Raw genomic sequence first — 17,364 nt, 5'->3', positions numbered from 1 at the left:
CGCGGCCGCCCGCCCGCCGAGCGCCATTCACGGCGCTGCCCGCCTGCACGCGCCGAGCCCCATTCACAAAAACTTCATTCATAAAAGCAGCGGCGGCGGCGGCCGGGGCCGCGGCGGGGGCGGCTCGGGCGCTGCGGAGCCGCTGCCCCGCGGGAAACAGCGCCGGAGGGGCAGGAATATTCAGGAATATTTCCTGCCGGAGGGGCAGGAGTATTCAGTTGTTTCTGGGTTACGGTGCTGAAGGACTTTCCGGCAAGAATTAGCGCGACCGACGCCGAGAGCTGCCGGCGCCGGTCAGTGTGTTCCTTAAAATACCGGGTTTGTGCCCGGCCGCGGGGCAGGAGCGGGGCGGCGCGGGGATGCGCTTCTCCCCTGGGGCGGCCGGCGGTGGAAATGCCGAGAGCCGGGCACCTCGCGGGCTCGATGCCGGTCTGAAAACGCGCCGGGGCTCGTAGCCCTCTTGCTCCGCTTTGCGTGGAATATGCTTGAGCTTTCGCTGCAGCCAGGGCTCCGCGGTTAACGATGCTACGACCGTGAGGCTTCAGAGCCGGGCGGGATTTAGTGCCTGGCTTGAGGCAGGAATGAAGGCGGGTTTGGATAGCGGCTCTTCAGCTTAAGCTGCTGTGCCACTGATGTGCTTTCCCGTATGCTGCTTTTATTACCGCTTACAAAATACCAGACGTCCGTGCAGTTTTAAGCCTCGTCCGCTGAGGAAGATAAACCACTTGAGAGGGAGTCAGCAAAAATATCCACTAGGTTTCTGTTTTTAAAATTGTTTGACTTGCTCGATTTCCATATAATTTATCAACAAGAGCCAATTTATGCAGGAGTATCCAGTTACAGAACTGCCAAGGCTATGAGAGAACGCAGCCAGCAGAGCCTCGGTGGACACGTCCTGTATGTAGGGTTATTCAGACATCCCGGAATGCTGCACAGGGCTAAGTACAGCCGATTCAGGAATGATTCGATAACATCCCTCGATGAAGGTACGCAAAATACGTCTTTAAACATCAAAGGTTCTTCCTCCTCTTCCCATTCTTCAACACCTAATTTGCTGACGGAGGATGTCTCCTTGGGGCCCCAGGACACCTGCACCACCCTGTGCACGCTGATCCCCCGGATGGCTAACATTAAACTTGCCAACCCCTCAAATCTGCCGGGGCTGAAAAGCTTCTGCCTGGGAACGAAAGAGGTGCCAAGAATTAAACTCACGGAGTGCTTTACCATCCCGAGCAGCCCAACCTCGCCCGAGATCAGCTGCCTGTCGGCCTCTTATCCACAGCCCGACCTGGACAAGCTGGCCCTAACCCCAAAGCCGGCGGGTGACTGCGCCGTGCGGGGAGCTGAGGAGGCTGCTCCTGCGGGCAGGCAGGACAGGAGCCTCGCGCAGAGCGGTGAAAACGTGGGGGAGCCGGGAACGACCTACGGCGTGCGGGTGAGTACTTCTCACAGGGTTTCCATTCTCTGACAAAGCAAACCGTGCAGGTGGCTGCAGGGTGACCTCTGTGTTCCCATTCCTGGAGCCAGTGCCCCAAACCGCTGACTGCTCCCGTATATTTCCTGCCTCCTGATGCACGTAGGGCTGTGGTGTGGAACTGAGGGAGGTAAAAGGACCACAGCCGCTCCCAGAGGTAACACGACATCCGTTTCCAAAAGGCTATCTTTAGACTCTCTGAGGAGTGCAGCTGAGCTGCAGTTCAGACAGGGGTTGCTCTGGCCTGAAATGCATGTTGGAGGGAGGAGGCGGCCCATGAAAAGGGTTTCCCATCCCTCACAGAGCAGCTCCCAGGCGCTAGGTGCACACTGGCCCATGCTGCCGACATGGTTGTTACAGAGGGCATGGGAGAGCTGCTGGGACCGCTGCTGGTGCCCGGAGCACCTCTCCCCGATGCTTCCTACCCTGGGAAGTGAGCGGGCAGGATGCAAAAGCCGCCCTTCTCCTTTGATGCTATAGGGCTGTGTCTGATTTTCTTGGTAATGATGGTGTACAGAAAACCTGCCTATTTCTTCAGAAGACACCCTGAAATAGCCTTTCAAAATAGGTGGTTTTCATGTTGTGGGCTGGGGTTGGTGGGTATCAGCTTCTAATTAGCAGTCAGTGGCCAAGAGGAGACCATGCCTCCTGGGCTTGGTGCTTTCGCTCCCTCCACCCCTGCCCCACCTGGGAGCTTTCTAAATTTCTTGTCTTCTCTGGACTTTGTATTTCTGTGGCCAGACCTTGCCATTTGCTCGCCGTTGCTTCCTTCTCTATGCTCTGAACCTCTGACCCTGCACATTTTAGTGCTTACGCTTCATCTGTCAAAAGCACTCCCAGGCAACAACTGCCCGCTGCTTGCATGGAGGGAGCCAGTGCAGACCACGGGGAAATGGCAGAGAAAGCGGTCTAAACCTGCTTCAGAAATACTCATGTAATGGCTGGGCTGGCCAAGGGCTCCTCCTGTAGCTCTCGCAGCCCTCATGCCTGTCCCTGACATGCAAGGGGGGGACCGCAGGAGCAAGCTGTACAAGGGGTTATTAACCAGCATCTATTCCTCCTGGTGGGCTGCAGGCAGGGTGCTAAGAGAGAGAGAGTGTGTGTGTAAGCTCTCTGGTGTACAGAAGGTATCAAAATGTGCCAGAAGGAGTAAAAAAGCCATAAGCCATGCAAAATTTGTGTCTCCCATGTGATGTTTTGCAAGCAGGAAAGTCTGAAGAAAGGTGCAAGGCCAAAAAAAATCAATCAATCCCTTTCCAAATGCAGCAGGAGGGCAGGCAAGTCAGAGGGGAGAAGAGCAGCATGGGGAAATAGCCATGTTCACCTTTCCCCACGCAGGAACGAGACGCCTGCCTGGCGTCCAGCAGCGGTGGCACAGCTGGTTTGATGGGACATTGGCTGAAAGGTGACAGTGTCCCAGCAGGGCACCAGCCGCTGTGAGCGGAGCCGCAGGAGGCCCCGGGACATTCACCCGGGGTGCAGCAGGTGGAGGGAAGGGATGCGCTATTTCATCGTGCTGATATGTGTCCTTTTATGTTTACTTTTCTTCAAATTCTAGTACTAACGTGAGCAGCTGAGGTTTTGATACCAGCAAGCTGCTAAAATAGATGAATGAGCATGTAGGGTGTGACTTACAGTGACAGTGCGAGGGCCACCGCAGCTCCAGGTGCTACGCTTTCGGCCAGCCCGCAGAAAGGCCTGCGCTGATGGATGGTGTCACGATGCCCAGTGCCCGCCGCGCAGGATCTGCCTCGTGTGCTGCGGTTTGAGCAGCACCCGATGCAGCAGAGCTCATGGTTAAGGCCTTGAGGTACCTATAGAGATTCAAATACCGAAATGCTAATGCCAGAGGCACACTTAAAGAATTCAGTTTCTGGCCGAGGGAGGAGACGATGAAGCACAGGGGGAATCTCCCGGGTTTCTGTCGCGGCCCAGGGCCGAGAGCAGAGGCACCGAGGTGTTACCCGCCGGGGAGCACATGAGCAAGAAAGGCAGAAGAAAGAGCAAAAAAAGGGAAGGACTTGACAGGAAGGTCCTGTGAAGCGGGGAAGGGCTCGTCCCCTCCTGCTGCTCCCCAGGTTGTGTTTCCAGTACGGTTTTCTGCTGGTCTTTCTGGAAGTCAGGACGTTTCACGGGGAATCTCTCTGAAGGGGGTTTGCTGGCGGGAGCCTCCCTACGCAAAGGGGAAATGTTGTTTCCCTGCATCTTTCCTGCGTCATCCCACTACTGTTGCTTCTGCGGCTGTGGGCCTGCGGGAGCCAGCCCCAGGAGAGCTGCGAGAGCATTGCTGATGTGCACCAAGACATGTCCTGGCCAAACTCTTGGTGTGTTTTTCAACCAGCCCCTTTAATAACAAGCAGGTCGGTAAAAAAGCAGCCTGGGGGTTTTGGGGCCTCAGCACCAGAGCGTGGGCAAGGAGCTCATTTTCCCAGGGACCACGAGGCTTCTCCGGGAGCTGGCGATGAAGCCTCAGATGGGCTGGGAAGCAGCCAGGGGCGCAGGGCTGCAGTGCGGAGGGAGCGTGGCACGGTAGGATGGTCTCGCCTGGAGGCAAAGTGGGGCCAGGAGGCTGAGGGGCCGGGCAGCCGTGGGAGCTGCTCCCAGTCCTTACCCCAATCCTCTCAATCCTTACCCCCACGCCCTGGCCCTCGCCCTCCCTCCTTGGCGTTCGGAGACACCCGCTGCCCCCACGCAGCTTCTGGCGCCCTGTTAGGGTACGGGATCACTGGGATCTCCCCAGAGACCATTTGAGGAGGAAAGTCAGGTCTATGTGACAGGGACTGCTGCTGCCGGAGATCTTTGGCCTTAAAAGCTTAATCAGAGTCCGAAGAGGATTTGGTACTTACCTGGAGAGGATCTGCAGTTATTTTAGAAAGGCCATAACATGGTGAAGTAATGAAATGCCTTAGGGCAGAAACTGTCCCCTACGGACTGGAGCGAGGCAGAAATTGTCTTTCTGGGGTTGGTTTAAGAAGAGGCGATGCCGGGACTCATCACGTCTCTCTGGGAGGCAGTTGCGGCTGTGCGTGGCTGGCGGTGACAGGGCACCTGCGTCGCTGCCATGTGTCACCTGGGCTCCGGCAAGGGAGCCGAGACCCATAAGAGCACCTGTTCCCCCGAGATGCTCGTGCGAATAACAAACAGCCCAAATATTCATATTTTAATAGGAGCCCGGACGGCTCTGATTCCCACACTGTTATCTTTCAATACATGTACAATACTATGTACGCAGTTGGCTGCAGGATTTGCAAGATGGTTATTTACCTTGCCCTCGTTCACGTTCTACCCGTTACGTGCCCTCCCACAACGCCGCCCATCTGGAGCTGAGGCTGTCTCTATACCATGCCCACAGCGGCCGCGGCACTCGTGTCTCCCGCTGGTGTTCGTTATGGCTGTGACGAGCCTGAGGAATATGCCAAGAGGCACTTGCCGTCCTTGCTCTTGCTCGCCGGGGAGTGCCAGGGACGGGGCTGCTCCTGAGTGGGAGGATGAGACCCGGCTCTCAGCACTATCCCACACCAGGGGCCCCTCTGAGACCAGTGAGAACCAGCAGGATGGTGTTACTGGACCTAACATGGAGTAAGGCTCTGTGGCTGAGCTTAAATCAATAACGCATGAGTCTTTGAGAGATGATGTTCAGATTAGGAAATAAATGTGCTATTTAACTAAAATATGGAAGGGAAATGCTATTGCCAGATATTTTAAAGTATACTAATATTATAGTGAAATAATATGGTACAGGTTATTTGTAGCATCCTTTGTCATAAAGGATGGATATATTGGAGTTTTACCGACATATAGGTTGATCCTCTGCTAGCAGTTTGGCATATATATATATATATATAAAATCAGTTGCTAGTCTCAGGTAAAAGGAGCTTGACTACTGCTAATGTAGGAGTTCAGAACGATGTGAAGTACGTGAAAGAGTGCGCGTGGGCACCTGTCCCCTGCACAGTCCTGCTTTTGTCCGTGGAGGGTGCGACAGGTCAGCCTGGGGAACCTGCTTCTTGTCTCTGTGCGGGAGGGGGGTTCAGGGCAGCCCTTTGCCGTTCCCCAGAAGGCGCCAGCACCTCTCCCGTGCTCAGGGCAGGGAAATAATTGAGGTGTTTCAGCTGCAGCCACTTCCCTGGTGCGCAGCACCCCGACACCGCACCCGGAGAGCTGCTCTGGCCTCAGCACCCTGCATCGCCTGTTGTAAATAAATAACTACAGGCGTATGTACAGCCGGGGCTCTTGCAGGAAGGAGATGGGCTCTGGTGACTCATGGCTTCAGAGCCGCAGCTGTGAATCGTGAGCCGGGGGCTCGGGGCTGGAGGGTGCTGGGGTGGCGCTTGCTCTGCCGGGCTTGGGGGGACGGGGTTTGTGGCAGCCCCGCAGCACCCACCAGTGCACCCCTCATCCCACGGGGCTGCGCCTCTCCACAGCCAGCACCGCCTCCAAGGCCCACGCGCTTCTCTGGGCAATTGCTTCTTAACAGAAACCCGCACGTTTTTAGGCCATTTGCTTTGTCACAGCCGGGAGCACGGGGACAGGGCAGTTTTGAACCGATTCTGTTGGAGCCCTGGCCTCAGTACAGCGCTGCAGAAAGTGTTTTTTCAGCACAAAACTAAAAAGAAAAGGAAAATGTGTGTGTGTCTGTATATTTACACACTTTTCCCTGTTTTTTTTTTCTCAAAATTTATTTAAAAATTGAAAACGCATGAATGAAGGTGTCAAACTTCCCCAGAAAAATTTCCATTTAGCAAAAGCTGTTGTTCTTCACAAAAAGCCACAGCTCGCTGCCCCGTAGGGAAGAGGCTGTGCTGCGTGGGCAGGAGGAGGGGGACACACCAAGGGCCTTTCTGTCTGTCCACACCACTGCTGCTACTAGGAGGAAGATGAGAGCAGGGCAAGCACATGAGGCGAGGTCCTCTGGCACTTGCCATCCCCAGAAAATAGCAGTGCAGGGGCTTAGGCTAGCACTGAAAAACCACTAGTGGTTGGGTTTTTTTTTGTGTGCTTAATGGTCTTTAATGGGCTTTTTTCTTCCGTGAAGGCGTCCAGTCTGTTTTCCAGACCGTTCTGCCCGGGTTTGTGTTCTCTCGCAGGTGCCCCGTGGGGGTACCCAGGCCTGCGGTGGAGCGTGGCTGCCCCATGGGCTGCCTTTGCCTCTCCGCTCCCCTCGGGAAGGATGGAAGAGCAGGCTCTGCCGGCTTCGCTTTCAGCTCTGGAAGGGGTTGGTGTTTGCTGGAGGAAGCCGGCGCGGTTCAGGCTGAGGAACGAGCCGGTCGAATCTCCTGCAGGGTGCAAACCCGGGCCAAAGCTCTTCATTAGCAGCCTGACTGGTGGCTGCTAACGGCATTACGTAGCACCGACCCCAGCCCGGTAAATTGCTGCTGTGTGTCGCAGGATGAGCAGCCGAGCTGACCGGCTGGTCGGCAGCGTGGTGCAACCTGTGAGCTGACAGAACGCAGTGCCGCTGCCAGGGTAGCTGCGGCAGTCTCTGCTTTCCAGCGGACAAGTGGCTTTTCAGCCCCAAAGCCACCTCAGGCAGCGTCTAAGGAAGGGCTGAGAAAACTTCCCCGCCAAAAGCACAGTGATCTGTGCATTGCTCCTTCCCCACATCCCTGGCTGGCTCCTGGCGTTGTCCGTGGAGGGAGGCCAGCGCTTCACCTTCTTGCCAGGGCGAAAGCGGGGGGATTTCAAATCAGGTGTTGCAACATGTGAGATGAGAGCGTGTCCCCGGCAGCCAGCGAGCCACAGGGAGGGCAGCACCGCAGCTGTTACAGGCAAAAGTAATTTTTCCTTGGTGTAAAAGGCAGATGCCTGTCTCCTTATAACTCCAGTGCCATCATCCTGCCACGTGCTGGTGGCTGCTGCTTGCTTCTGCCCAGTCTCCCTTCCCGCCAGATCCATCGAAGCTAGAGGTGAGTTATTCAAGCAAATCGAAGCGAAACTCACCCGCTGCTCTGCAGCTGCCTGCCTTGCATGGCAGAGAGCTGCGTCCTCCCCGGGGTCAGCACCCACCCCAGGCAGCCCTTGCCCACAAGGAAGGAGGGTGGTGGGAAGCTCAGAAATGGTTTTCTGCCCACTTCAAAAGCACCTTGTTAAAGCAGTGCTGGGAAAAGAAATGCTTGCATGGGAGTCAGCTCCCTGCCGTGCTCACGTGCACACAGCACTGCTGCTTGTTTTCTGCCCAGGTGGCTGTGTTACGTTTTTAGGGAATTTGAACCTAGTCTCACATATGTTTGGACAGAGGCTGTTCAGCAGCAGCAAGTTACCTGACTGCCTCTGCGAGCAAATCCTCTCGCCTGCATTCTTTGCTAGTCGGCCATGGGGTCTGTAGGAGCTGCTCTTGGCACTACGCATGAATTAATGCCTGTTAACTAACAGGTAAAATTGCAAGGCTGCAGCTGTATTGTTTAATTAGGAGCTCCGTGCGCTGCTCCCTGTATCATTCCTGCGGGTGAATCACTGGCTGTCATTCAAACTGGAGCTGGAGCCACTAACTGCGTTATGGCAGGGAATGAAATGAGACGTGGGTCTGGATTAGAGGGTACCTGAAAAGCTTATTCAGATGGGCCCTGCCTAGTGCCTTCACATCCCCTCCCACACAGTCCCTCGTCCTGTTTGCAGTCACTCTCCATCATCTCTTGTGAAAAGATGTGTGCATCTTCAGTAACTGGCCTTCTCTCCCCCCCGACCTCCCCGCCATCCCGGTGGCGTGGGGAAACAGCAGCCAGCCCCAGATCACCCTCCGGATTCAAACACTGAGAGACGAAGCAGCCCCTGGTGCTGATGCTCTCCCTGCCCTTCGCAGGGAGATAGAGGCACAGTTTTGCGTACATCGCCGTTAGAGGAGCCATTCCCTTTCCAGCAGGGGTCAGTGAGCTCCGCTCCTCTCCTCTCCTCTCCTCTCCTCTCCTCTCCTCTCCTCTCCTCTCCTCTCCTCTCCTCTCCTCTCCTCTCCTCTCCTCTCCTCTCCTCTCCTCTCCTCTCCTCTCCTCTCCTCTCCTCTCCTCTCCTCTCCTCTCCTGCTCCTCTCCTGCTCCTCTCCTCTCCTCTCCATCCTGCTGTCAACAGATCAGTGGGTTCAGCATCCACTTTCATTGGCAATGTCAACTCTTTAGCGCTCAGCTTGTTGGTGTTTTATTTTTCTATAGGTAGCCGAATTCTGCAGTTATATCCGTGCTTGTTGCCCGGGGCTGGTTACAGCATCCTTGTGCCTGTGTCCAGCTTCCCCTAGCAGGTCAGTGAAGCCGAGCCGTGCTCCTCTTTGGGGGGCTTTGGAAGATGAACCCCCTTCCTTGCACACCACCTTTGAACCCTCGATATCGCTATCGCCATGTTACAAAAACACCTGGCGGATAGCTTGGGCTGGGGCGAGGGCTGTGCGCGGCTGCGGCTGCCTCTCCCAGGGCGCTGCGGGAGGGCACCCGCGGCTGCTGCCCTGCCGATGCTTTAGCTTAACCCTCCCTGCAGCAGGAAAGCGGGAGCTGGCCTCAACCCTGCACCCCTGGATGAGCCCCCTAGCTTTTTGTGGGAGCTGCTGTTTGGGGTAGACAGGATGGGGAGTAGGGGCACCACCTGAACTGGAGTCCAGGCGCAGGAGAAGTCTCTGAGACAGGCGATGCTCTTGTCTCCTGCCTTCCCCTTTCTCTCCTACACCGGTCGTGCTGCTCGTTGGACTCAGCTATGGAGGGGTTAATCTTTTCCTTGTTTATTTGTTAATTATTTTTTCTTCCTTGGAGAGTGTCTTTTGTTTTCTTGAATAGGCTTCTGGTATCCCATTGTCCTTTATGTGCTCCATGGCTTCTCCCCAGCTCTGTGACCCCCAACTTCCTCTGCCCCAGCCCTGCAGCATCCCCCTGCCCAGGGCTCTGCTGGTTCTCTGTACCCTCCTACTGAGATGTGAAGGTTCAGCCATTACTAACTGTGCTGGTTTAGATAACCAACGGCAGCTAAAATAAATGAGGGATGCAGTGAGGTGCCATGTTAATGCACTTCCCTACTCAGGCTTTTAAAGAAAAAAAAAAAATCTTTTGTGAATCATTGATAAGTTCAGCTTCACTCAGGGTCACTTATGCAAAAACCTAATATTGATTTTTCATCTTTGCTTAGAGTAGCTTCCCACGCATCTGTTCAGGATGCAATAGGGACTCACTTATCAGCATATGACTCACCTACTCCTCTAAATCTTTCTTTTTTCAAGGATAGAGGAGCCAACCAGCTCACAGGATGCTTGACCTTATACTGTAGGATCAGAGGTTTCCGCTGTGCTACAAGCTGAGGCTCTAGACATATTTTCTATGTTTGCTTTGTTCCCGTTAAGCAGGAATATCTTTAACAAGTAAGATATAGCTCTCAGAGTCCTTTACAAAGTCATTAAATGTTCATTAGGGAAGCATTTCTGCTAACCCTTCAGATTCTTATTGATGTCCTTCCAGGGCTCTGACCTAATTCTGGAGTTCTCCCAAGGGTTACATTGCTATCTGGAAAGAAACCAAAATAGGGATAATACAATTGTTGTGGAATCCCTGCTTGACTGCACATATACGTTCTCCTTTTAACACACGCATTCATTTCTGAAAGTCTCCAAAGCTGAATCAGATACCTAAATCCAACCCCCTCTGAATGGCCTAGCAGAAAAATCGATTCACAAGCAAAGTGAAGCAGAGGAGGTAAATACAGTACCTTTCTCTGGACAGAGAGTGCTTCCTCCGTCCGTTCGGAACAAGAGGACAGGGCATGTATGTCCCTGCTGGGATTTCCAGGCTGTCTGCTCTATCCCAGAGGCTTTGTCTTTCTGCAGGAGAGGGCTGCGCAGGCAGGCTGTCGCTGCAGCCCACGGGCACTGTACGAGCACTGCAGAACGCTCCCGAAAGCCCTTCTCCCTCCAGGAGAATTCATTGTGGAAGAGGGGATGCAAACTGAGAGACTCAGACCTATGCCAGCCTTGTGAAATGGAGATGTCAGTGTGCTTCAACAGCAGAGATGGATGTCAACAGAAATGCTGAAAGAATTAGTAAGATATGTTTTGGGAGAGGTAAACTCAATGGATAGAGTTAGCCTAGCACACTTCATTGCGATGAAAATGTGTCATAGGTTTGCACATAACATCAAAGGAGCCTATGGGCTGACAGGCCATCACATTCTTGATGCTTCCGAAAATTAGTCCTATGCAAATCCCAAATGAGTACAGAAAAAGCCTTCAGCTCTGCCCCATACAACAGAAGTGTGGGAGTCAGCCTCTAATTTAAAGCAGGTCAGTGTATGGTGCAGGCTTTTAAGAGCTGTTGCTATGAGCTGGAATTGCAACTCTACCTCCTTCATCTTCTGCAGAGATTATTTGTCATCAGATGTGCAGCAGCATGGAGCCAGTGGTTTTCCTCATGCTTAGTAATGCCTCCTGCCGCTCTGAAGGGATCAGCTCTTCTGCGTGGAGGCTCTGCGTGCATCGGTCCCATGCGGCTTCCAGAGCCCCTCTGCTCCCGGGGAGTCTCCCTCCAACGTTCACGTATTCCTCCCAGCTCAGCGCCACAGGCTAATCAGTGAGAATAAGCAGAACTGGAAAAAAGGAATGATTGGATTTTGTGTCCCCAGAGTGCTTTACCTTTTTTTGTGCTATGTTGTTGAAGCCACTGGTATCTTTATTGCTCTTCTCTACACTTTTCAGTAAAACAAGATCTGTTTAGGAAGCAGCTTTAGGATGGCCGATTTGATTTTCCATTTAGACTGTGGTTCTGCATATACTTAGTGGACTGAAATCACATTTGCTTCCTTCTGTGATCCTCCTTTTACCTGTGTGCTAGATATTAACAAAGTCCTCCTTTCCCTCTGTCTCTCTGTTTTCCCTAGTACATGGGCTGTATTGAAGTGCTGCAGTCAATGAGGTCCCTGGACTTTGGCACGCGAACGCAAGTCACCAGGTAGGCGGTATCAAACTGAAATTCAGCCCAAGAATGAAAAGCCGGAGCCCTAATTTCTGTATAAAGCCAAGGGCGCGTGCCAAGCTCTGAGACAATTTTGAATAGGAGTTTGCATGTTTTGTTTTGTTTTTCCCAAGCGATGACTTGAATTATTTGGTCATTACAATAGGCTATTTGCATTGGAAAATGAATTGTTTCAGCCACAGACCTAATTTCTCTCCCAGTTCTTGTTCTGGATGCAGAGAGCCTCCCCCTGCAGTCGCAGCACGGTACAGACATCCCCAGCTAGCTGGGTACCGGCAGCAGCCAGGCCATGCACACGGGCTCAGCACTGCCTGCACAGCTCACCCAAGACACAGGGCAAATCTGCTGGTGCTGCCGCGGCTGCGGGTGGCCGAGGTGGCGAGCCTGGATGCTCGCGGGCTTCTCTGCCACACTGCTTCACACCTGACGCAGAAAGCGCCATCGGTCCCTCAATCTAGCAAGGTCATCTAATGAATTTTTATCAGGCGGGTGACATCGCTTGGCCCCATCTGCACCGAGGCCTCCGCTGGAAGCGGAGTCACAAGGAAAACATGTTGAAATACAGCCGTTTCCAACTGTACTGCAGGCCTAAGCTTCCAGGCTGCAAATCAGAAAAAGATGGATATTTCGCTCTCAGATACAACTGAATGTGGTTTAAATGTGAAATACTCTGTGGTCTTTCGAAAAGCTTGCAACTTCTGTTGCAGCTTGCTGCCCGTCGCTGGGTGTAGATTATTAACATACGCACCTGTGGGGTTGTTGAGATGTCCTGTCAGGAACAGAAAAGCCCAGTTTTATTTTTAACTTTATTTTTGTAAGTGTGTCAGTGCAGGAGCGTTTGAGTTTTCAAAATAAGCACCCTCTTTCCAGCTCAGAGCGTGCTGCTGGGATGCACTTGCGGTCCAACAGCCAGGGCTAGTGCTCTGCCGGGCAGCCCCAGCAGCCACACGGCATCCCGGCACCTCCAAAGGCTTTTTGGAGGGGTGGGTGGGTGCAGAGTATTTTGGCCCGGCCTTCGACATGTTCCTTCCTCCCCTCAGCTATTTTTCTGGCATGGTTCATGCTGAGGATGCCAGGAGTGCGGTTGAGGCTTCCAGTGCCTGCCCAACTCTTCCTTCCTGCTGATGGATGATTTACAGATGCTCTTTTGCCTCCTCAAGTGTTCGTATCAAAGAAATCCTGGAGAAAGGAAAGGAACATGAAGAGATAAGTGTTACATTTCTACCTATTGGCTCCCAGACTTATCAGCTAAAAGGAAGAAACTGGAAAACTTGAGTCCTTAAATGCCTATATACCACACTCAAAAGCTGCCTGATTTGTTTTGAATTCAAAATCGGCGGTTGTTGACATTTACAATCAACGTAAACACGCGCTCACCCAGTTCCCCTCAGCCTAGTTGTTTACGGATCAGGAAGAGCCACGTAGTTACACTTAGCCCAAAGCAATCAGCCCGGCGCATTCAGACCAAGCCACTGTATTCTTCAACAGCCTCGGCCAAAGAGCGAGGTTATCTCCTGCTTGCAAGACACGGAGTACGTATGCTGCTGCGCTTACAAAACAGAGCTTTGGATGGTTTGTCTGGAAAATAATGAATATGAATTACTGTGTGACAAGAGCTTGCCAACTTAAATTTGGCCCAAATAGTAAGGTTTTGTTAACCGGAGCTATGAGAAAACTTAACAATGGAAATATTGCCATCACCTAAAAAAAATGCCACTGCTGACCTTAATGGGCTCTTTTGTGCATGAGAAATTGAAAACTTAAACTGTTTGCAAACCAAATGCTGAAGTGCTGAGCTCATGCATGCAAACTTTCAAGTTCGATCGATTACAAGCTGACTGGAGCAAAGATAACATTGATTATTCCCCTATTGTTCTCCTGGGGGAGTAAGTTTATAGACGGCATGCACAGTGCACCAACCAAGGAGTTATTTGGAATGATCCCATTTTAATAATCTCTGTTACTTGTACTGGGGGTAAAAATATTTTTACTCCGATGGCATTTCACTAAACAAAGAGGCATCATCTGTTTTAAAGTGATGTAGAAAGGGTCTCCAGTTATGTCTGCTCCCTGCCTTGCTTTATGTGTATTTGCATTCTTAGTCTCCTGATCTCTAAAATTAAAGATATTATTTACCTACCTCATATGAATGTTGGAAAGATCAACAAACTCGTGTTTGCCAAAGTGCCGTGAGGAGTCAAAAGAGACAAGCATGGAGGATTTTTTTTCTAGTTTCTTGCTGGACTTGCATTTTCAGTCACTTACCAGGCACAGGGTTGGGGAAGGCAGAAAGCGGCCTCTCCGGCGCTGTGAATGACCATAGTGCAGAGCTGCTGTATGGCCATCAGGCCGCATGACCGCAGCGTAGCAAGGGAAGGGCCAGGCACGGAGGTGCTCTCTACCCTCGACGGCTGTGCGGTGAGGAGGTTGGCAGAGGAGATTTCGCTGCAGCAGTTTTCCAGCTCTCTGCCGTTGCCCGCCTGTGACCCAACTCACACGCTCTTAGGACATTTGCAGAAATTTGTGGTCCCAAAGTCCATGTAGATGGCAAGAGTAACACCAAGAAATAACAATAAGGGTAACAGGTTCCTCTGCTTAAGAGGCTTTGTATTTTTTTGAATGGTCACCCATAAACGTGCTGTGCTTGCTGTTCTCAGTACAAGACGTGTTCGGGCTGTCGCCCTTGTGCTGTGGCAGGTCCTGCCTTTGCTGGACCCTGACATGCACTTTCCTTGTCCAGCCCTTCAGCTCTTTTCCTCTTACACGTCTCCCACTTCTGTTAAATCAAGCTTATGATTAGTCATTATATTTGGGCATTTATGGGAAAAAGGATTCTGTATCTCAGATCGGGGCATTGACTTGCAAACTTGAAAATGGTCAGGCAGCGAAGGGCGAAGGGCGTCTGAAACGTGCTGCTGGGGAGGGCTGGTGGAAGAAGGCTGACTTTGTTTGGAAGATTAATTTCAACTTTGTTGAGACGCACAATCCCTTTCTGTTAGATAGTGTAGGCAGAGCCCTAGATGCTTAAAAGCAAATCTTCAACAGCATGCTTCCTCGCTTACATCAGCCCATCTCTCATCTTTTACTCTCATTTGGGGGAACAATAAACAAAGCAGCTCACTGTTACTGCCAGCCTGGTGCTCTCCCGCACACTCTGGGAGGAGTCGGGAGGAGTGTCTGCTGCAGGTTTCACTCCAGAGGTGCAGACCTAGAGAAAACCTGTAGACTGTACAGCTGAGCTGATCTAAAGGCATATGGATGCCAAAAACGGGGCTGTCCTTGTCACTCCCTCTTGGCCCAGAGCTTGCCGAGCCCTCGCCAAGTGGCCGCAGCCCGGCCGGGTGGCTGGCTGCTAACCCAGCGGGCAGAGGGAGCAGTGCCCTGTGGGGCTGGGGGACTGCACCAGGCTTTTGGTGGAGCAACCAAAAATTCCCTGTGCCCGCCAGCTCCCGCAGCACTCAGCCGCGTAGGGGTTGTGCCACTGTCCCAGTTCAGTGCGTCCCAGCCCAGAAAGTGGGGAGCTGCCTACGGCAGTGTGCTCAGGAGCCTCGGTGTCCCAGTTGAAGAGGAATGGTCCTGCTTCCCCATCCCCATCCCGCCTTCCGACCCCACAGAGGTGCTCCCAGGGAACTGTGCCAGCCTTGATCCTCGCCGAGCTGGTGCCCAGCAGAATAACCCCTGGGAAACTCCCCCTGCAATGGATGGGCATCTGCTGGGGCCAGGAGCGGGACCTCTGCCTCTGCGGTAGGTCTGCTGCTGGAGACAGCCCAGGGGACCAAAGTGCTTCAGAGTAATATTTTTCAGGATGGCGAAAAGAGCTGACCCAAATCTCTTCCATTCACTACGGAAAGTGAAAACTGTGTCAATGAAACAATGACCAGTTTCTGTAATCGTGTGGGCACTGCAGGACCGACAGACAGTGATTCCACTTCAAATAGCAGAAGATGCCCGAGGAGTCGAGGAGCAAGGTTTTCTTTGCCTTAAACTACAAGAACAACTTAAATTCTTCACAGCTCTCCCGATTTCATTCTGTGGCTCCCAGGGTCGACAAGAGCTGCTGCAGAGTACGCAAGTGGAGTTATCTCATTCATTCAGGGTGATTTAAAAGAAAACCAAAAAAAAACCCCAAAGTATTTTGCTTTGGGATGAATGACAAGGACCAAAGAAAGAAAAAGCAGCAACATGACTGGAATAACAAGGCCACATTTTCTGCTACTGCCTCAGATTTGGAAGATATCAAATGGACAAGCAAATGCCAGAACCTATAAGGTTGCACATTCATCCAGGAACAAGCCGATGAACTGCGCGACCTATGCACAGGTATATGCCATCTGGCAGATCTAAAAGCAGAGACCTGCCCGAGCAAGTGGTTGAAAGTGAATGGCTGTAAGAATGAATTAAGAGCAGATTTCCAGGAAGAAAACACAGAGACGGTAAATCCTATTTCAGGTTATTGTGGACGTATCCAGAGTTTCTTTTCTTCCTAGTGTACAGTGTGGTTTCTAGTTCAGGTCCCCCTGCCCCGTGGAAATGACCGAAGGTTAGAAGTGTTACCAAACTGCTGCTTTTCCCATCTTTGAAATAATATTGGGGAAGGTTCGTTAGATCATCTGGAAAACCACCCAGAGATACGCAGCAAGAAATGTTTGTGAGAAGATGATTTCCCCTACCAAAGAGAGGTTATAGAAACTATTAAGTAGAAATGATTTGCCTACTTTTTGGTTCTCGTTTGCTGGACAAGTGCTTCAGAGCGTGGTGAAGTGGGCAGTGACCACACTGGCTTGTACAAGAACGAGGTCCGTTGCTGGCAGCATTGCCTACGACTCCTTATTCCACATGGGCTGCCTGAAGTGTGCGAGAACTCATTTGTCACCAAAATAGACGACTTCCCTGTTTTTCCAATTTGTTCTGTATCTGGTTTTCTTTCTAGGTAGAGCTAGACTTGAAGGCTCCAGGTAGCCTTAATGTCTTGGCTCTGATTTTAATTTCCTTTAATATTGAATGAGAAGATGAGCTCTCATTTTCCAAGCTGGTTATTGGAATCTGCAAGATCATCCTGCAGGATGCCTTTCCCATTTATTTTTTTTAGTTTTGGCCTTTCTACTGGTAACACCTAAACAAAACAGGAGCCAAACAAGAAGGATATCAGGAATTCGCTTCAAAAGTGTATTTTCAGCTGTGCAGGGGAAAGTGCTTTGCATTAAAAGGCTAAAAAAAGGCAGTGTTTAAAAGGCTGTGTTTCTGACCCATCTTGTGTAGCCCACGATGAGGCTCCTCTGCTTCCCTGCTGTTTTCACTCAGAACAAATTAATTACATTTTTATGATTTTGCCATGGGTGAGGTCTCCACTCATTTGGCAGTCTCCAGGTTGAATTTCTCAGGATGTTCTCTGACAGGAATACTCGATGTGGCATCACTGATCTTCAGTGCTTTAAGCACGTAGCCCATCAGCGTAGCAATGTCCGTGGGGCACTGAGCAGGAGGCAGCAGCGATGCTGTGGTTCACCGGCACTGTGCTGGCTTTACTTGCGGTCTGATCTGCTCCCCGGGCACGACGCAGGGTCCTGGGGGGACCACGCTCCTCACCAGGGCTCCTCTGCTTCGTGGGACGTATCTGGCTGGAGCCTCTCGCTGTTGTGTGGTCCCCTGATATTTTTTAGCCTTTCTGAACTAAAACTTTCTCAAAAAACGAAGTCCAGTGGCGTGTTCCTCCCACGCACGCGCCAGGATCTGAAAACAGACAAACTTTCCTAACTAGCTCATTTCCTAATTAGCTCTTTGGATAATAATCCAGTAACATAAACAAATAATTAAACAAACTAATTCCCTTCCCCTTAAGAACAAAACAAAATTCCAACCCTTGAAAGCCCAAGTCTGAATTCAGCCGTGAGAGAAAGGCTGAGGCTACAGCCTCAAAATAAGATCACCCAATATGGGAACCGAAGCCTGAGAGAGTGA

The 17,364-nt window shown here is 51.8% G+C and overlaps 1 protein-coding gene across 2 annotated transcripts in view; it reads left to right on the top strand.

The window, feature by feature from the left end:
• The first annotated feature begins 364 nt into the window (after positions 1-364).
• Positions 365-17,364, top strand: part of SHC4 (SHC adaptor protein 4) — a 33,968-nt gene continuing 16,968 nt past the window's right edge. For both annotated transcript variants that reach the window (XM_076347813.1, XM_076347812.1), the window contains exons 1-2: positions 365-1,435; positions 11,312-11,382. In XM_076347813.1, the coding sequence (XP_076203928.1) occupies positions 857-1,435; positions 11,312-11,382 (650 nt within the window). In that variant the 5' untranslated portion in view covers positions 365-856. The remainder of the gene's footprint in view (positions 1,436-11,311; positions 11,383-17,364) is intronic.

This window comes from Aptenodytes patagonicus, chromosome 10 (genome assembly GCF_965638725.1).
Source record: "Aptenodytes patagonicus chromosome 10, bAptPat1.pri.cur, whole genome shotgun sequence".
Classification (NCBI taxonomy): Eukaryota; Metazoa; Chordata; class Aves; order Sphenisciformes; family Spheniscidae; genus Aptenodytes; species Aptenodytes patagonicus.
Note: the sequence above shows the minus strand (reverse complement) of the source record. Positions and strands in the feature narration are given on the sequence as shown.